This window comes from Neodiprion fabricii, chromosome 6 (genome assembly GCF_021155785.1).
Source record: "Neodiprion fabricii isolate iyNeoFabr1 chromosome 6, iyNeoFabr1.1, whole genome shotgun sequence".
Taxonomy (NCBI): domain Eukaryota; kingdom Metazoa; phylum Arthropoda; class Insecta; order Hymenoptera; family Diprionidae; genus Neodiprion; species Neodiprion fabricii.
The window spans coordinates 18,786,961-18,807,711 of NC_060244.1; the positions used below are offsets into that span (position 1 = coordinate 18,786,961).

Genomic DNA, 20,751 nt, shown 5'->3' on the forward strand with positions numbered 1-20,751 from the left:
GGTAAACGTAACTTCATAATGCAGCAAAGTAGTGTGTATTCTAAAGGGAGAAGCGGTTATGTATCAATGTATGTAAAGCGTTTACTTGAAGGTACATACGTAATAAACAAGTACCAACACCGTGTCAGCCATTCGGTAGTTTCTTTACCAGTGGAAGCCGTTTAGCATGCAATCGCATAAGCACACAAAACCCCATTAGGGTATTCGTCTTTGAGAGCATCCAGTCAACGGTGTATACGTGCCACTGAAATATCTACGCGCTTGCCAGACTCTACCCTGGCATACTCATAGGGTCTACCTGGGCCAAGGATTTGAGTGGCTCATCTTACTAAATTAGCGTATTTCACGACAGTCATCGATAGTCCAAAATGGCGATGAGTCAGTTAGACGTAAGATTAGACTGTACTATAAAATAAACTTGTGGTAGGCGTAAGAGCGGGAGTAAAAATGTCATTTACCACGTTACTGCAGTTCTGATTTTAGTGAATGTGAAAAATGCTAAGTGACACGTAGTTTATAAGGAAATGAGAAAATGGTGAAAAGGAATTGTTATTACTGGGATGGGTTCACAAACGTTAGAAATCCTTCGACAGGGAGTCTGGGCGAGCCTGACAGGCGGTTGGTTCTATGACCCACATCTTGACGTATTTTCCAATACCTTCCACCTTTATATTTGGTTACTGCTTCTCTGCTTACCATTTACCATATATTTAGTAAGTTGGTGCAGTTATTTATCAATCAATTATCATAACAAAACATCTCGGAGAATCCGAACCTCCATCTACAACCCATATCAAAACAATAATATCAGATTATGCGTCAGCATGGAACTCAATCGTTTGAATCTATAGTAATTAGTTTACCATAAATATTTATGTGAACATTCGAAGATTGCAGATAGTAGTCGACGAGATGTTGAAACTATTTGATATCATAAGTAAACAAGCTTGTTTAATCAGTAAGGTTATGTTAGGTTAAACTATTCTAAGTGTCTAATCGCACTACACAGTGAACCTCCACGGGACACTCCAGACACGCCAAATGTTTGGTTGCTTCGAATTTTTGGCAAAAAATTGGAATGTCAGAACGGTTATTCAAGGCTAAAGTTGAGTGACACAGGTTAGGTTGAGTTTAGCCTTTGTTACACCTTTGCTAGAGTTTTGCTAAATAATCGTATTCTATCACTACCGAAAGCATAACACACACAAGAGGTATGAACTAATTGTAAGCTTCCGGTGTCTGTCACCCTCAGAGATTGTTTTTTTGAAAAATTCTATGCACATAAAAATTAGCGTGTATCGAAAACATGTGTGGACACTTCAATTTTTTCTGGAAAATTCTTTACTCACGAACATTTGGCATATTTATAATGTCCCATATAAGTTCATTCTATAATGAGAATAGACACGGTGAAACTATTACAGCTTTCTACTACTATGCCGCCTTTTACATTTATCATGAATCTTCAGAATGTCAATGAAAGTAGAAAAGTTAAACAACCAATAATTAAAAAATCAATTTTCCAAACTGGCATCATTATTTCCGTGCAAGCAAAATTCAACATCAAAGAATAAACTAGCCTGGCAAAATGAATCTCAGTTCTTACATTTTGGTTTCATTATATTCCTTTCCAACTTTTGGCAATTTAAAAGAACGAGTTATTTTTACTTCTTGATATAAATCACTATGCCATGACCCATGTGATACTTAATAAATTTTTCTAGAGTCAATCTCCAATTTTTAAAATATATGAGGTATCGACCTAATAAATTACCACTTATCCATATCGAATTTCACATGGGGAAAATACGTATGCTTGCATTCTGTTACATACAGTTGAAACATGTTACGACATTTGTTTGGTTTTGTTTGTAGCTCAATTCATTTATTGAACAACTTTAAAGTAACAAATAATTGTGAATCTTATTTTCTAACACTATAATTTTCATGCAATCGCAACAGTTTGCCACGGCTAGTATAATTAAGTTTTAGTAGATTATTTACATTGTTCACATTATTATAGTGCATTATAAGTTTATGCAAATGTCTGGCAATTTTTCAGTATTTTCCACCAACGTTATATGTATGGCTGGCATATTCTTCATCTATAGTGGCTTTGTTTGGTACAATAAAATGTGTAAATCATGCACTACACTGTGTCTACGATACCACCGAATGCTTAGAAGAGCCAGGTCAAAGTGTGAGTCAAGTGAAGGCAGAGAGTGAAAAAAAACGAGTGCCAAGAAATAAACGTCGTGAAACACCTCAGGATCAAGTTGATTTGGGTATAGAGCTTCAGGTTTTGAATGGTAAAGACACACTACAATTGTGTGAATTTGGGTTGGTCTACTAACTTGGCAATCACTGAATTAACACTGAAAACTTACTTCAACAGGTAAAACTGATACCCCACCAGTCGAATGCTCGTCACGAAATTCTTACATTGAGCCAAATGCTCAAAATGCAGATGCTGATAGCATAACATCTGAATATAATCGAGATAAACCGAGTTCTACTATAGATCTGAAAGTTGAGATACATAGAAAGAATAGCTCAGAAAGCTCTGAAGAGGCTCAGCAGCTCGGTAAGGCCACTGTTACAAGTATCAATGTGCACAAGGCGGAACTATTTTCTACTCAAGATCATGATCGGCTCAGAAAAAGGTTCAATGGTAAGTGAATTAATAAAAATTTGATAATCGTGGCGAGTTGAAGCATGAGATGAATAACTTATTCACGTTTTTGTATAAATAACGCAAAACAACTGGTGTGTCAATTACTTGTAATTTAGGCCATTCCTATACTTACAGATTGTCGACTGATGCGACAGAAGTGTGTTGTAATTGCAGAAGAAGATCAAACAGGATCCCGAATGCTTTCACGCTATTCTTCTAAAGACTCGCGCAGTCGTCACTCAAAGCAAGGAAGTTTGGGTAAAACTGGTTCTGAAAGCCAAATCAAGCAAACTAGTTCTCTTGAATTAGAGCAGCATGGGGATGACTTTCCCTATTGGAAATCAAATCAGAGCGTCCGGCGATTAGATTCCAATTCCATTCCATTGGAAACACACTTAAATGCTGATCATCCTCAGAGTTTAGAAATTATTTCTAAAAAAGAAGACAATGAAAAAAATGAGATTCCATCTCATCCGCAGTCGCTGGAGGTATATATGTGGTTATTTCAGAAGAGTTGAAGCTTCATATATATATTTGGATGTTTACTTATCAATGCAATTTTAAATCCTAAGTGGCATTTATAATTTAAAATTGGGTACTACTCTTCATCATCTCTTGAATGGTAGAATACTCTGAAATACTCTCTCATCAGTATGTAAATTTTTCTTAATGCACTCAGGTTATTCCTAAAAAGCCACATCAGCCTCTTATGCATCCACAAAGTTTGGAAGTTATTGGTGCAACCAGTAAAAATGCAAGTTCCAATGACGACAACAACCTTCCACTTCACCCACAGAGCCTTGAAACTATAAATACAAAAAAGGTTTGCATGTTACTCTTATTACATGTAAAAGCAAACGAGTATTATAATTCAGTCTGAAAATATGATTCTGCTATTACTTGTTAATGGAGCTAACCTGTTTTGAATGCTCATACATGCTGTTTAAAATAATGGCGAATTAGTAATCTTGAATCTTGTACAATCACTGAGAGGTATTTTTTATCGAATCACCTATTCGTGTATGGATTGTGAATGATATCCAAAAGCAATTTAAAGTTTGATATACACTGATAATCCTTGTAAAATTAAATCATGTGGAATTTTGGAAAGGTTTTACCACAAAACACGTTGAAAAGGAACCAACTGCAGCTGTTACCATACCTCAGTTATGGTTCAGAAATAGTCTACCCAATCGCGGAGCAAAGCGATGAACAATTCCCTATGGAAAGTTCAGGAGGTTTTAGCCGACGAGATTCATACAGTCCCCTACTTGTACGACAAATGAATGAAAATGGGGCCGGAGGAGTTAATAGGGATAGAAGTCTCAGCACCAGTGGATTTGAAGAACGATTCACAAGGTTCAAACGATTTGAATTCATATCCGTATTGTATTTCACGTCCTCTTTTTCGGTGTACAATAAAAATCGCAGTTTTCTTCTACAGACTCTTAATATTATTTAGTTTTCAAGAAAATCTGACTAGTAAAAAATTTACTTCGTCTTAATTGAACGAAATCTTTAATGTTTGTAACTCTTATTTAACGTTTCCAAATAGGTTCAATGGAGATACAGTAATTGATAACGACTCTGCGAACTCACGAGATGCTCTGCTGGACGATACTAAGACTAACGATAAACGTAGATTTAGTAACACCAGTCAGAGTAGCCATGAATTATCTGACGGTGAAAGACACAAAGAGAAACAGCAAGGAAAGTGCAAAAATGTTGAGGACCCCTTGTACTCTGCTAGTTCTGGTTTTGATTGGCTTTTCGAACATACCGACTCTGAAGTAGAACCATCACAGAGTCAAAGTGGTAAGTCTTTTTGGTAAATTCTACTCAGGTAAGATCTCTAAAACTGACAAGCTGAACTACCAAAAAATTAGAATCGGCCTCTCACTGCAGTTCATTGAACACTGTTCTGCTTTAATTACGCAAATTTGAGGTTTATTTTTAAACTTGGATGTGCCAATGTCATGACTTCTGAAAGTCGCAAAACGCATGTGCGGTTTATACTTAATGATTTGGAAACACATTAACTTCAATATTCAGAATGCAACTTTGAATTACAACTAAACAAAGGATAGTAATATTTGTGTCAACTATCTATGGTGTATATTAAAAAATTATAATGTTCTCGTCCGAAACTATAAAAACATCATTAGTACACGTCGTCAAGTCCTTTTATAATACTTTTAGTATTATATCACTTTTTCTAATATACGCTGCCAGCGTTTTGGATGTTTACTCGATCCGATGATACGGACACTTCAGAGAGCCTACAGACGGCTAGCACTGATTGTAAGTTTTAATTCGCGTTTCCGCAGTAGTACTTAGTAATTTTCATCCACTTTACATATGTAGTAGTATCTAGAGTATTATTTAGAAATAAGCCTTGAACAATACAGTTGCTCCAATGCGCCTACTTATTATGTAGTAGTAGCTGTGTTCTTTTCATTCAAATATTACTAATTAACCAAGATCTTTACACTTGTTTCGTACTGTAAAATAGCTGAAAATCTGTATCGCTCAAACAACCTGAAGTGAAACGAACACATCTAATATAGTACACACCTAAACAGTGGTGGTGCAAGTTTTACCTGAAGTACAAAATATCCGTTGCACATGTGATTCCTTTATTTCAAATTATGCTGGTAATTTCGATTGATAGTAGATTTTCAAACAAATGTCAATCTCGTAAAGTTCATTGCTTTTGGATGAATGTTTTCGTAGTGTTTTGCATAAGCATTTAATCAGTATAATATAGTAGAAATAATATCAGTGTGAAATAAGCATATGATGCCAAACCTTATTGTACCTGTATATTTGGAAACTGTTACGAATTGTACACACTTTTAGTTATATGAATCGGTATACTTACTGCTGCACCCATTTGAATTTAAGTTTTGAATCTAAAGTTTTAATTTTTAAGAATCTAGAATGAATTTACTAGATATTGGAAATGATAAATCTTTTCGGTTTCAAATTGAAATTGTGAGGATTTCTCTACTACAAAATACTTATTACAGATCTTCATGGAAAAGAGTTGGACTCCGGATCGTCTAGCACAACAACATTGAGTATCGAAAATGAGGTGAAAAAAAAATTACTATCCCAGGTTGAAGTGGACTGTAAGCGTCATCAAGGAGCCATTCCAAAACAATGTCGTGCAAAGATACCTGTGGAATCTAATGTCGAGCATTTACCAGATACAGCGCCTACTCTTATTAAACCTAAACGAACTCTAGAAGTTCGTAGGGAAAGGGAAAGAAAGTTTGAACAAACTAGTGGTTCGAATAACGAACTGAGTACTCTATTACCTACTCCAGCCCCACCATTACTGGCGGCTCTGCTTAGTACCGGTAGGGACTTACCTGGCCAATCTGGTACACTCTCGGATTTGAGATTGACTCGAAATACAGAATCCCGGAATTCGCGATCTAAACACAAACGCCTAAAACGATCAAACAGAACGCATAGAGGCCCCAGAAGTAACTTACGTGAAGACAATTCAGTGCCCTTAACTGCCTTGGCCAGTGTGATTTCAAATAATAATTGTCACTTGGCCACGAGCCACAATGACACCACCGAAGGTGCTGTGCATTGTTTTCGTGACGAGAATGGCCGCTGGTTAACGTATACGTTTGACGAAAAAGGAACGGGGATAGCAAATACTTCTCAAATTGCATCAAGTGGGAATGGCAAATTATTAAATACTTTATTACGTCAACAAGTGTATCAAAGCTTACATTGTGACGAAACTTGGGATCTAACTAATTCGTTAGCCAAGAGTTACAGCACCTTATCCCTAAACTCAGCCGCGCTCACAGTGATAATTGATACCCCACCAGTGTTATCAAGTCCTGTGACAAACCAAACAAAGACACAGAATGTAGTGCCCTCTAATTTAGTTTCGTCAAGTGCAGCAGGATCCAGTCAATATGTACTGGATAGTTCTGAAAGAGATCCATTTCGGCATGTACCATTGGAAGACCGAAATCGAAGACTAAATCTGCGTAACAATTTGAATCTATTTCCTGCTGAAAATGGAACTTCCATACCAGGTTTATCACTACTACCTGCGCATCAAGAAGCCGAAACAAATACGAGTTTATCATGGAATCGTTTTATTGATGGCTTGGATATACCCAATGATGCTAAAGCCAAACAATCAAAACATTATTATAAGTGGAAAATCGGAAAGCTACCTCATATCAAAGTCCATTTTGATCGTTTGGCTTTATTAGCTTTGTTGGACAGAAATTTAACAATATTCGAAACTGTGGTGTCTACAATTTTGGCAGTAGCTGTTGCTAGTTTAGGAATTTTACTTTTGCAACGCGAATATTATCGTGACATTTTTGCATTTATATTTTGTATTGTTATAGCCAGTTGTCAGTATTCGTTATTAAAATCAGTTCAACCCGACGCTGCCTCGCCAACACATGGATTTAATCGTATTGTTGCATTTTCAAGGCCTGTATATTTCATCATTTGTACAGGATTAGTTCTAATACTCAACGAATCTCTTGACAATTTTCAAAGTTCCGATTTTCGTGTTTATGGAATACTCGTTTCTGATCGGGCAGTTGTTGTACAAATAAGAAACGTCTTGCTTATTTTCCTTTTGTGCTTTCCCATTGTATTTTCATTGGGACTTTTTCCACAAATAAACACATTCCTAATGTATCTTTGCGAGCATGCTGATATCCATATTTTCGGCGGGAATGCAACGACTGGCCTCATTTCTTCTGTTTATTGCCTTTGTCGCAGTGTACTGACAGTTCTTATCCTATATGGTTTCGCTTATGGTGCTTTAACTGAGTCTAAATCATCTCAGCACATTTTGTTTTCCATATTTATTGGTTTACTTGTAGCTGCTTCGTATCACTTGAGCAGATCTTCTTCAGATCCTAGTGTAGTTTGGGATATAGTTAAGCGAAATTTATGGCCTCCGGAATTATATCTGGAAGAAAGAGAAGTGAAGATTATAGAAAATACATCTCACAAAGATGATCTAACTTCTAAATACAGAGACGTTAAAATTCGATCTCTGGGAACAAAAAAAGACGTTAAAATAAAAGTTAGCGAACAAATTTCAGATTCAGAACTGATCGATCCTCTACCTGAAAAACTACGTTCGACTGTAAATATCAGACTCAAGAACGATTTAATAGTATGTACTGTATTAGGAATTCTATCATTTGCAATTCATTGCTCAACAGTGTTCACCGCATTGCAACCAGAATTAAATCCGGTTCTATGGAGAATCGCAAGTTGTTTGGGATTCTTGCTTCACTATATTATGCCACAACTCAGGAAACAGTTGCCATGGCTGTGCTTAGCAAAACCTGTATTGAGGAGTCACGAACATACTCAGTTTGAAGTGAAAGAACCTGCTAAAATAATGTGGTTTGAAAAGGCTTCCGTCTGTCTTTGTTTTGTCGAGAGAAATATTTTATATCCAGTTCTATTTTTAGGTGCTTTGACAGAATGTTCCCCAGATATTGTCAAAAAATTTGGAGAAGGTATAGGTTCTCTTATTGTCGTTATTTGCGGGATGAAAGCACTGCGTTCAGCATATTCCGATCCTTCCACACGCTATCTTATCCTCGTCTTTACTGTTTTACTTTTTAAATTTGATTTTCGAGATATTGGAGAAACATTTTTAGTCGACTATTTCGTAATGGGAATTGTATTCTCCAAAGTCTATGAGCTTTTGTTAAAAATACGATTTGTTGTCACTTATATAGCACCATGGCAGATAACGTGGGGCAGCGCATTTCATGCATTTGCACAGCCTTTTTCTGTCCCACATTCTGCAATGTTATTTTTACAAGCTGGAATATCTGCCATTTTAAGTACTCCATTGAATCCTCTGCTGGGTAGTGCTATATTCATTTCTTCCTATGTACGACCGGTGAAATTCTGGGAACGAGACTACAAAACGAGAAGAGTTGATCATTCAAACACTAGAATGTCGTCCCACTTGGAGCGCAATTTGGGTGCCGATGACAATAACTTGAATTCCATATTCTACGAACAACTTACAAGATCGCTCCAGCACAGTCTATACGGAGATTTGGCACTTGGACGTTGGGGTGGAGTTACTCAAGGCGACTGTTTTTTACTTGCATCTGACTACCTGAACTGTTTAGTTCACATTGTGCAATTAGGAAATGGCTTAGTCACATTTCAATTGAGAGGGCTTGAGTTCCGAGGAACCTATTGTCAACAGAGAGAGGTAAACATTCATTTTTTTTCCCTCATATTTGCTTTATAAAACATATTATCTTCAACTGACCAGGTTCATTTCACTATTGCATTTATGCATATTGGTTATTGATAGGTTGAGGCCATATCAGAGGGCATTGAGGCCAATAACAACTGTTGCTGCTGTGAGATGGGCCATTTTTCCAATGTGTTGAGCGTAAACGCCGCGTTTAGTCAGCGCTGGCTTGCTTGGGAAGTAGCTAGTAGCAAGTATGTCCTGGAGGGTTATTCAATCTCTGATAATTCTGCAGTCTCTATGCTACAAGTATTTGACTTCCGGAAAGTTCTCGTCACGTATTACGTCAAGAGTATTATTTTCTACGCAATTAAATCTAGTAAGCTAATGCAGTGGCTTGAAAATCCTGATATCATTGAGGCGTTGAAACCGACATTGGAAAAGAACTTTGTAGACCTTGATCCTGTTTTCAACATGAACATTGACGAAGATTTCGATTTTCGTGCAAGCGGCATCACCAGAAGTAGTTTTTGCAATGTTTTTTTGGACTGGATACAATTCTGCACTGCGAAACGTGACAAGGTATGGCTGCAACTCGCACTTTAAATCCTATGTCAAGCATAATAGTACTCAATGCCAAAGATCTGTGTCAATATAGTGTAACTCATATCTGTGTTATTTCGTTTTCTAGTTATTGGAGAGATCGAGAGATTCATGTCTAGTATCGCTGTGTTTTGCATTAAGTCTCTTAGGGCGCCGTGCATTAGGTGCAGCATCTCACAACACTGTGTCTAGTGTTGAATTTTTCCTGTACGGATTACATGCTCTATTCAAAGGTAAATACTGAGTTCTTGTTAAAATAGTAAAATTGAAAGTAATGATAGGAATAAAATAATCACATTAGTATGACGACGTCACATAGATTAACATAATACAAAATAAAACTCCTGTCTCCAAATGTAAAAGCAGGCTGTTCTTTCTTTCCGAAAATGCCTGTTTTCAATAAATTACACTTGAATTATTGTCGCATTTATCTGCAAATATTATACTTCAAAGAGTTCACGTAGAAATATTTGCTTGATGGTCACTTGTGTTGTAGGAGATTTTCGTATAACGTCAGCACGTGACGAATGGGTACTTAGAGATGTAGAGCTGTTGCGTGGAGTAGTAGCAAAAGGAGTTAGAATGGCTCTAAAGTTACATCAAGATCACTTTATGAGCTCTGAAGAGTACGAGGAGACAGCAGCCTTGTATGATGCAATTGAGGGTCACGATCGAGGACTTGTGATTAGCCACGAAGCAGATCCACTGTGGAGAAATGCAGTACTGGGTGGAGCACCAAGTCTTCTCGCTCTTAGGTACATTACAATTGTTTAGGCATAATTCATGATCAATTATAGTTCTAATGAAGTTAAAACAACATTTACAGGCATGTGCTAGATGACGGAATAGATGAATATAAAGTGATAATGCTGAATAAACGTTATCTCAGTTTTCGAGTAATCAAAATGAATCGTGAATGTGTCCGTGGACTTTGGGCTGGTCAACAGCAGGAACTTGTATACTTGCGCAATCGAAATCCTGAACGTGGTTCGATACAAAATGCCAAGCAAGCTTTACGTAACATAATTAATAGTTCTTGCGATCAGCCAATTGGTTATCCAATTTATGTGTCACCACTGATGACTAGTTATGCTGAAACAAATGAGCAACTGTGTTCGATAATAGGAGGGCCGTTGAGTCTAGGCTCGATTAAAAACAACGTACTCAAATTGTGGCGAAGGTACGACATTCAAAGTTATAATACAACAAACAATTTTAATCATTAACTCTACATTGCTCTAGGGTGAGACGGCGATGCGGGCAGGGTTGTTCGTCCGGCGGTACTGGTTCACAGGATGATGGTGGATTTGGTACTGAAGGAGTTCACGCTATGACCACATATAATATACATTCCGGTAAGTGTTTCAAACATACACTGTGTTCATGAAGTCTTCAATATAATAAGCCTGATTCACATTCGATTAACAATTTAATCGATCAATTAATTTTCTTTCCGGTATGATTATTAGGTTACAATCAATCTGGTCACAATACATCGGGTTCACAATCCATGGATTCAAGTTGTCAAATTGGAGGCTCCGCAGGGCGAGGTTCACTTGGTCGAGCAAATACAGGCTCTCTCGGAGGCAACCGTGGTTCCTTGGCATCAGTTGGAAAGCCCACAAGTGCAACATTGGCTAGTTTGGCCGGATTGCTGAGCAGTGGAGATATAAAAGCTGAATCTAAAAGCGAAACTAGTTTCACAAATAAACAAGAAAAAGACGAAGTCTTCCAAAGGGTTCGAGTATGTATTATTAAATTAGTTACATGACGTAAAACTAATGGTCGTCCATAATGTAGATTAAAAGGAATTCCAAGAACTTAGAATAAAATTCTTACGAAACAGCTAAAAAGTCATATACACCCAAACAGTTATTTGCACGTGTCTTAATTCTAAAGAGTTTATTTACAAACCTAGAAATCAGTATTGTTGAAATCCCTTAATTTCTGGTTGATTTTTTTTAAATTCAATATAGAATTTACAAATTGAGATATCTGTGTTGCAAAGTTCAAAGAAATTGGTGTATTTTTTGATTTATTAAACAGATAGGTAGACGAACAATATACAACATTTTTACGTGTCCTAATCCAGTCTTTTTACCATCCTGAAATGTTGCAAAATTCCTCTTTGGATACCACGTATCGATCGATAATAACCACACGCTGAAATGTATATAGATCGTGGATCCAAACCAAGTGTATGATGCAATAAATTTGGGAAGAAGGATTGATGTTACATGGCCAGATGAACGAATGAGACAGCAAGGCGGTCGTTCTGGATGGCAGCACTGGGTTCCTGAGAAAGGCATGGAAGGTTGTATAGTACATCGTTGGTCACCAAATCACCGTGACCCCAATAGACGATCACACGTTGATAAAGTTATATTACTTGTCAAAATTGATGAGAAATATGTCCCTGTGGCAGAACAGGGTGTACAAGACTTGGGTGCCGAAGTGTAACTAGAATTTTTAAGGTTTTCGGTAACTCTTGATAACCTACAAGGAATTATTGTAAAGTTTCCTATAACAATAATCTATAAACTTGTCACATTCATTGCCATTGCCTAATAAGTTTTGCAAGACTTGTGTGCAAATGATTAGCTATGTTACTTAGAGTAAGATTTATTGAACTAGAGCAAGTTTGAGAGATTAAATAGAGTTGATATATTTCTTGTTTAATATTATTCAGTCATTCAAAAACTCCGTCTTAGCTCTGATTTTGTAATCAAAATTATATCATTTCATATTTCTTTAATTATCGTTGTCGTTTCATTGCCCATGAGTGCATTTTTCCTGTAAAACTGTAATTGTATAATTTATATTCAATCGTTTTCGTAAGACAGTCTTACGTTTTTAGCTTCGCGGAGTTGCTATTCATTACATTGCACTATCGATTGAATACTTTCATGAATAATTTCGTTAGTATCCATACGTAAGTACTTCTTTACAACATTTACTTGAAGATCAATATAAAATTCTTAAGTTATCAATGATTTAAAGTAGTTGCATTTTGACTTTTGTTTAATTATTATGAATGATGTTAACTTTACTGTTTGAATTTTTGGAATGAACAACCCATCACTTGCTTTGATTTGTCAAAAAATAAAACGTTTTAAATAGATGGAATTCCAAATAATCGAGTAATTAGAAACTTTCAATTTTAGGCAAACATTTTCAAACCAATATTAAATGAATAATAAATTTTTTTAATTTAACATTTTACATTGTATGATATGAATGATGCCTCTTAAATTCAGAACTTATCCAATATCGCAGATGTAATTTGAAACTGAAAAATGAAATATTTTATTCAATTATTAATCTTTTAAAGAAACTAAATAGTTTGTAAAATACCAATTCTTTTCGCACTTTTATCAAAGCATATTTCTTTTATATTTCTCTTCACCACATTAAAAACAACACAGTGTCCCACTTTGATATACTGTCACATATTTTTTCTTTCGATTTTTAACATCTTTAAAAGTTGATGAAATAACGTTCGTAGAAAGTCTATCACTAGGCAATAATTGACAACTTTCATTTTCAAATAATTACTACTTTGAAATTAGAGCTTGTGATCTGTGAATAAACCGAAGTAAATTAATATAGTATAAAATAAGAAAATTTGTTACGTTTTCTAGTTTTGTTGTTTGATTTGGTATTTGAGCCCTTTCATTTCAGTGTTGTTCTATATGAATACTGCTCATATAAATCATAAAAGTGTAAAACGTATACCAAATTATTGTACCATATTTATAATATAGTTAGTTATTCTAATTAACTTTCTCGTATATGAGAGAAATGGGTATTGCTTGTAGTCGGAATAAAAGCTAGATACAATGTTAGGTTTAATTTTAAATTTTTATTAAATTATTATCACTATTATTATTTTGAATTGACTTTTATATAAGAGCAATGATGACTTATTCTTTTCAAACTTATATGTCAGACTAATCGCGGGCAACAGACTATTGGTTTTATTCTGTACAACAAGCGATTAAATCCATTTCAAAATTATGCATCAAATCTGTCATGTTTTTCTACATTTTGTTACCTTTTTGTTTAAGTGATAAATAATAATTGGAAGATAATTAATGTAAATAGCTAAAATTGTGTGATTGTCTCTTTTTGTGGACATATTTTTATTAAAAGTTTACAAAATATTCAAAAGAGATGTGATGTATAATATAATGCAAATACTTTGTGTTTCAGTAGAACCTTCTCCAAATTGTTAATAAATTGTTTACGCTGATATGAAATCGACGCATTGAATTATTCTCATCTAATGCACACTCGTAGTACATTTTAATAACGCTCGAACGAAAAATCTAATTCCCAAGAGAACGAGAAAGGTAAATAGAGTAAGTTTTTGGACAGAACAAAACGTAATTGATATTTAACACACATTTATATTTATTAATCATTCAGTTTTTACAAAAATTTATTTGAAGTTATGTTCTGAAAATAGGAACATACGTATACATATATAATGTATATATATGTATAAGATTTATGTGCAAATGATTACATTCTAGATAGTCAAGTCCAAATGTAAAATCGCCAGCATATATGAAGCTTTTGGAAAGCTAATTCAAATTATCAGTTTAATTCAACTAGTTTTACAAACCACATTATTCCATCTATTTCAGAAAATTGCATGCTAATTGAAAATTCATTAGAAAGAAGAGTTTGTATTAAGTACATCCATATCCTAATCTATGAAAAGCAGAGTACAAATACAGAGTACAAGTTATTACTGCAGGACTCAAGATTTAAAAGTCGATTTTAAGATGAATAACCAATTCCTCAACTCTTTCAGCATTCCTAATTTGCGGTGGAATGTAATTCTCGCAGATGGTATAAATTTAAAACTTGCAAAAAAAATGCTGTGCAAAGGACACGTTCACATATTAGGTCAAGTTTATCGCACCATAAAAATAATATATTTACGAAGTACTAGATAAAGGTAATAAAAGAAAGAATTGGTCATTAATTACTCTTATTAGGTGGGGCAATCTCAGCGCCAGTCTTCAGTTTTTGAATTAAATTTTCTATAGAATCTGCCTCCATGAGGCCAATAAATTTATGCACAACTAAGCCATTTGATACGGCAATTACTGCAGGTACAGCTTTTACTTCAAAAGTATGAACTAGCTCAGGGTTTGACTCTACGTCTACGACAGCTAGATTTAAATCCTCCATTGGTCCTACTAGCTGTTCTAGTTTTGGAGTTAAAATTTTACATGGGTCGCACCACTCTGCGTGGAAATTAACTATCACAGGGACCGTACTGTTCATTACCTTTTCTATAAACTCTCTGTTGTCCTTAATCTCAAATTTCTTATTGCTACGGCTCAATAAGGAGATCCCACGCATCGACAGCTGCATAGTGTGTTTCAAACAACGCAACATTTTGTCTCTGCTTTATATCTAATTAAATACAATAGTATAACTGTACGTATATATTACTTTAAATTATCTGCATTTATATAACTTATGTGAAAAATTGTTTGAAATAATATTTCAATATAATTATTTATACAGATATATTTAATTATGTAACTAGTATTGAGATTAGTTATATTTCGAATAGGTAATATATATTATCTCAACAATGAAGAAGCACGTAAGAATTTTATGTGTAAGGATATGGTTTCTGAAGAACTCAATCAAGAACCATTGCAAGTTAAAAATATTTAATTCGTAGCTTTCTTATCCGGGAAAACTGTACTTTCTTAAATAACCCAGCTCTTTATTCGTACAGCTTTTACTGGTGTGATGACTTCAAATTTGACGTAAGCGAAGAATGCCACCAAAGATGAACCAGCCAATAAAACTAGGAGTAACGTGCGCCAAATGAATAACTGATCATATGACTGTAAATTGAAAAATATTTTGTTACCTTTTTTTAATATGATACCATGTGTTTTTATTTCTCAGCACAAAAGAAAGGCAATGTATGTAGAGTAAAGTATCCAATAGGTAACGAAACTTGATACAAAACATCGATTGTAACAAATGAAAAAGAATTACCTTTGCTATCGCCTCGTTACTGACGTCAGAGTTTTCTGAAGCTCTTGGAATACTGAGTAGTGCAATCGTAATTAGTCCCGTAACACTTAGTGCTGTCAGACCAAATTTTTTTTGAGTCCGCAAGGATATCAGACAAATCAAGCCTGCTGTTAACCAGAGAGTGAGTATAATAAATGTGCCAAACCCAACTCCCAAAATCAGAGTTGTCATTCCCTGAAAATTTATTCAATTAAAATGCTTTGCAGAATAGTTATGTATGGTTGTTTCTTATTGTGTGCTCTTTAAAATAGAATTTCTTTAAAATGATTCGCAAATTACTAGCAAACTTATAGAAATTTATCGCTTTTTACTTTATAATCGATAATCACTCCGTGCGTAATTCTCATATATGTCTGTCTGTATCTACTATTCCCAAGTCGATCGTTGTATAATCTGTCGGAATTTTACTAATGCACACGTATTTTACTTACCTATTGATAACGTTGTTGCATTATTTCGTAATTTTTCCGAAAATGAAATACAATACACACTTACTTTTTTATATATGACACAAATAATTTACGAAGAAAATGTAATATTTTACAACCGCATGTTTTAAAATATTCAATCATTTATCACTACGAAAACTAACCTATCCATCTTTTGCCTGAAATATTTTATCGGATTTTTTCCTTTGCTCTGCTGGTTGGAATTGCCGGCAGATGGCTGCTTTCTCGACATTCAACGTTTTCGTTCAATGGACTCAATAAAACGCTTGTAAAATGGTAAATATCACATATTCATGAACTGCAAGGTACATTTTCAGTTGTGCAAAACCAAAAAACTGTTCATACGTATTATTGTCACGCCATCATTTGCTAATTACATGAAAGTCTGTAACGCAACCGGCAACTTTTACGGAAACAGTGAGGTTAGATTTCGTCAGACAAACTTTTCTGATTCCTAAAAGTTTAACCGTAGGTCCTATTTGTCGATATTGGAATTGACCACGCCATCCGGATAGTCTCAAAGAACATATTATGGTCCACCTTGCACCCAAATTTATCTAATTCATCCGTTATCAAATAGCGGGCGTTTAATTCCACTGCTGAAGTTTGACAATAAACACGTTTTGCAGGTATCTTTTTCATTCTCCATGTTAAAAATTTGGCAACCCGTTTTTTACCTCAACTTATTGATTCCAGAACTGTATCGCTGGTAAATCAAATTTTATTGGAATTGTTCGTGCCGCACGATTCCCCTACAGATATTCAAATGGCTATAGAGATATATCTCAGATATGGAGCGTCAATCAAATGCTGCGTCAAATCGAGGAGAGTAGTTCAACAAGTATACACGTAAGTTAAATCACGCAACAAAGCAGAACTGATAGACTATTGATTAGTTTTACCATATGTTCTCATACAGTTAATGCGTGCTGTTGAATATGCCAAACTACTTTTAAATGGAATAATGCAATAAAATTTAATATCTATAATTTTATAGAAGTATCAGTTTTTCACATTATTAGAGATAGCCGATATGCTTTGCCTTAAAAACCTTATTTTGATCTACGTTAGCACATACATTCTCTAATTTTAACTGCTAGTCTCCTGTAATATTTTTCATTTTGATTAATACCAATGTGTTTATTGTTGAATGATTTTATACCAATTTAGTTTGAACAAAATATAATAATTGTTACATTTTACAGCTTATTTCACAGTGAATATTAATAGTTTTGATTTCAGATGCGATTGTATTCAAGTCCAGCACGCCGACCAAATTTCTTTTCACAATTTGTTGAGAATATTAGACAAGAAATGCAAAAAAATAAGGAGATGAAAGAATCACTGAAAAAATTTCGTGAAGAAGCTGAGAAGCTTGAGCAATCGGATGCCTTAAAATCTGCTAGACAAAAATTTCAGACCGTTGAATCTGAAGCTAATAAAAGTTCGGAAGTAATCAAGGAAAGGTTGGATCATCTCAAAGAAAAGGTGATAATTTGAAAGAGGTTCAGTTAATTCTTTAGAATTTTCATTTTTCCTAGCAATATAAATCATATGTGGATATTTCTGAAGATTAATGTGTACGTATTTTGCAGTTACCACTTGATTTAAGGGTAGACTTCTATGAAGTTGTTAACATTCTTTGATTTTATTTTTATTTCCATACCAAGGTTTCGTACCAATTTATTTTATTCTAATCAGTAATTCCTTGCATCCTAATTTTTGGATTATGGTATGAAATATGATAGTATAGAAGCCGTCATTGAAGAAGTTTTCTGAAACATTCCTTGTGTGTACACTTTTATCCCAAAAGTTGAGATTTTTTTGGGGATGATGCACAACCACGATCAAAACATATAATGAATCTTTGACGGTATTTTCACAGGTGTGGAAAATCAAAGATAAAATAAAAAAATTGGCAAACTCGACAAAGTCTTCCCTTAAAAATTTACTATTAGTCATTTCAAATATCGTACTTGCTCAGTTAAAATAATTCGTTCAGTGCTTTATTTTTCCAGGTTCAAGGTGTCTTGGAGGAGGCCAGTAAATCGGAAATAGGTAAAAAGGCCGGTCAACTCGGTGAGGAAATAACCAAGTCAGCTAAAGATGCAGCTGAAACTATTTCTGAAAAAAGTCAAGCTATAGGAAAGACTGGGGCCTTTCAAACGATATCACAAACTGCTGAGGCTGTCCGGAAAGAGTTTGATCAGCAAGGAATACAAGGTTTTTAAATACATAAAGTTTATTGTCATAATTTTTTATGCCTTATTTACAGAAGTTTGTTACTATATTTTCAACAGCTCGCGTTTACGTTCCTCCAAAAAAATTACGAAAACGGAAAGAAGTACCCGATATAGTGGACGAAAAGCAAGTGGAAGCAAATGAGGAAGCTACTGGAGTCGAACTTCACAAAGATTCCAAATTTTATCAATCATGGCAAAATTTTAAGGTACAGTTCACGTATTTGTTTCTAAAGTAACAGTACAGTTTCGTACAATATGGTATGACATATTGAGTAGTTTCTTACTAAGTTCACCTATTGACGGAATCTACGATGATTTTAGAAGCCATGTAGAATTTCATTATCTAAGCCTAATTTATCTTCATAACTGTCTGGTGTAGATTAATCAATACAGTCATTAAAGTATTTAGGTATGTAATTTAAAATACAATTTTTTTGAGAAATTTCAGAAGGTACCACATCCTTACAACATTCAAACAAAAATTGATTTAATCAATTTTGTTTCTCCCGCTTTTTCAGGACAACAATCCATATGTTAATAAAGTCTGGGACTGGAAAATGAAATATGAAGAATCCGATAATCCTATGATACGAGCTTCTAGGCTACTCACAGACAAAGTGACGGATATAATGGGAGGTCTATTTCAAAAAACGGAACTTTCAGAAACACTAACTGCAATTTGTAAATTAGATCCAAATTTTGACAAGGTATGGGTCTTTTTATTTTTCTCTTTTATTTAATTTCAAGCAATGGTTATATCCTTTGAGTATGTGGGATGCATTTATTTACTTGCAATCTAGAAATCTAGAATCTAATATTTATTGTATAATATTCCTTTAGCTTTATCCACTCATTGTTAACTTGGAATCGTCCTAAGTTTGCGACTTTAAAACGAGGTCAATTAACGTTTGTATTCCCAGAAAATCACTGAGATGGTTTCCAATGAGCATTATTCTGTATGTCTATGCAATATAAATTTCATATCCAAGAACTAATCTCCATTCAACACATAGTGGTCAAGAACTAAGTTAATGAATAAAAGTAACACTTACGGTAACTGATATTGACTGTGCTTCAATTAGGTCAAGTTTCTGAGAGATTGTGAAACAGATATAATTCCTAACATTCTTGAAGCGATGGTGAGAGGTGATTTGGATACGTTAAAGGACTGGTGTCACGAAGCACCATACAATCTTATATCACAGCCCTTAACACAGGCAAAAAAATTAGGATACTATTTAGACAGTAAAATTTTGGGTAGGTTACATACATACATATTGAATTAAATGCACAGATACAATTTTGTATAATACAATTTTATATAATTGCAGATATCGACAACGTAGATCTTGTGATGGGGAAAGTTATGGAGCAAGGTCCCGTACTAATAATAACTTTCCAATCACAGCAAATTATGTGTGTAAGGAACGCGAAAAATGAAGTAATTGAAGGTGATCCAGAAAAAGTGATGCGAGTGAATTACGTTTGGGTCTTATGTCGAGATCCTACTGAATTGAATCCAAGAGCAGCATGGCGACTCTTGGATCTGAGTGCCAATAGTGCGGAACAATTTTTGTAGTTTAGATTCTATTGAAGAAAATTCGTCAGGATTCCTTGGAAATTTCGTTATCAAGTAGACAATGATTTCATAGTTCACATTGCACTGGATCGACTTTATCGAAAAATGAAACAAAAAAATTAATACCGTAAGCTCCAATTTTATGGTACATTTTGCGAGATTTGGTCCTCTGTTACTTGCTAACAGTCTGCGACTATTCATTTTTATTTGAATCCAGAGCAACCTCATATCCTGTAATTATTCTATATCAAAGCCAGAATTTGTTGCGAATTTGACAAATTTCACTCTGTATGGATATGTTACATGATATCTCATTTTCATTTTATTCGTGAAACCCTGTTTCTGTAGTTTAAAATACAATTGAGCGTACTACATTTTATTATCACAGGCACATTCTCGTCTCAAAACCACGGTTATATCTCTGTAAATAATTGACTTGTTCGTTTAGAGAGTGTTATCTCCTGACAAGTCTTGTAAAATACAAATATAAAGAAATATCGTGTCATATTTATTAATTAATTACTTTGGTGTTGTACTTGTTACTGTAATGTAGGCCTACGATATTCAACTTATAGAGATTACAAATTACCTATCGAAAATCGGAATTCCGAATATTACTTTAAACAGATCTAGTACTTAATAAATGAGACCACCTGATTACACCCTTTTGGAACGTGTACTAAATTCTTCAATGTTAAATTTTGAACCTCTTTTACACATGTTATAAAAATAAAGCCGCAAACATAAATTCATACTTTATTACGTTCCTTTACGAATAATTTTGAGTCTTATGACTGAAAGATTTGAAGAGAGTTTTCTATTTCAAGTGCTGTGGTCATAATGCACCTGCAAGAAAGTGTATCCATTCAATCTCTTCCTGTATCACCCTACCAGTAATCTAG

The 20,751-nt window shown here is 34.6% G+C and overlaps 3 protein-coding genes across 10 annotated transcripts; 2 read left to right on the forward strand and 1 right to left on the reverse strand.

The window, feature by feature from the left end:
- Positions 1–213: 213 nt before the first annotated feature.
- LOC124184350 (pecanex-like protein 1) lies at positions 214–13,765 on the forward strand. Of its 2 annotated transcripts, XM_046573940.1 has the most exons (16): positions 214–713; positions 2,063–2,309; positions 2,396–2,671; positions 2,810–3,162; positions 3,354–3,497; positions 3,786–4,033; positions 4,230–4,489; positions 4,907–4,975; positions 5,704–8,918; positions 9,024–9,485; positions 9,595–9,739; positions 10,003–10,261; positions 10,333–10,686; positions 10,749–10,861; positions 10,976–11,250; positions 11,685–13,765. In XM_046573940.1, the coding sequence occupies exons 1-16, from the start codon at positions 561–563 to the stop codon at positions 11,964–11,966; spliced, it is 6,855 nt and encodes a 2,284-aa protein (XP_046429896.1). In that variant the 5' UTR covers positions 214–560; the 3' UTR covers positions 11,967–13,765. The 2 variants fall into 2 exon arrangements, with proteins under 2 accessions (XP_046429896.1, XP_046429897.1); XM_046573941.1 differs by lacking the exon at positions 4,907–4,975 and having other exon boundaries at positions 215–713.
- LOC124184361 (thioredoxin, mitochondrial) lies at positions 13,452–16,250 on the reverse strand. Of its 4 annotated transcripts, none has more exons than XM_046573976.1 (3): positions 16,171–16,250; positions 15,540–15,752; positions 13,452–15,382 (listed from the first exon to the last, which is right to left on the reverse strand). In XM_046573976.1, exon 3 carries the CDS (start codon positions 14,916–14,918, stop codon positions 14,496–14,498), a length of 423 nt encoding a protein of 140 aa, XP_046429932.1. In that variant the 5' UTR covers positions 14,919–15,382; positions 15,540–15,752; positions 16,171–16,250; the 3' UTR covers positions 13,452–14,495. The 4 variants fall into 4 exon arrangements, with proteins under 4 accessions (XP_046429932.1, XP_046429930.1, XP_046429929.1 ...); XM_046573974.1 differs by lacking the exon at positions 16,171–16,250 and adding an exon at positions 16,010–16,149 and having other exon boundaries at positions 13,452–15,342; XM_046573973.1 differs by lacking the exon at positions 16,171–16,250 and adding an exon at positions 16,010–16,149.
- Positions 16,169–20,597, forward strand: LOC124184357 (mitochondrial import inner membrane translocase subunit TIM44). 4 transcript variants are annotated; one of them, XM_046573964.1, is made up of 9 exons: positions 16,188–16,303; positions 16,500–16,656; positions 16,724–16,876; positions 17,270–17,515; positions 18,046–18,250; positions 18,328–18,476; positions 18,789–18,977; positions 19,353–19,527; positions 19,602–20,597. In XM_046573964.1, exons 3-9 carry the CDS (start codon positions 16,835–16,837, stop codon positions 19,847–19,849), a joined length of 1,254 nt encoding a protein of 417 aa, XP_046429920.1. In that variant the 5' UTR covers positions 16,188–16,303; positions 16,500–16,656; positions 16,724–16,834; the 3' UTR covers positions 19,850–20,597. The 4 variants fall into 4 exon arrangements, with proteins under 4 accessions (XP_046429918.1, XP_046429920.1, XP_046429917.1 ...); XM_046573962.1 differs by lacking the exon at positions 16,500–16,656 and having other exon boundaries at positions 16,169–16,303; XM_046573961.1 differs by lacking the exon at positions 16,500–16,656 and having other exon boundaries at positions 16,245–16,332.
- Positions 20,598–20,751: the final 154 nt, after the last annotated feature.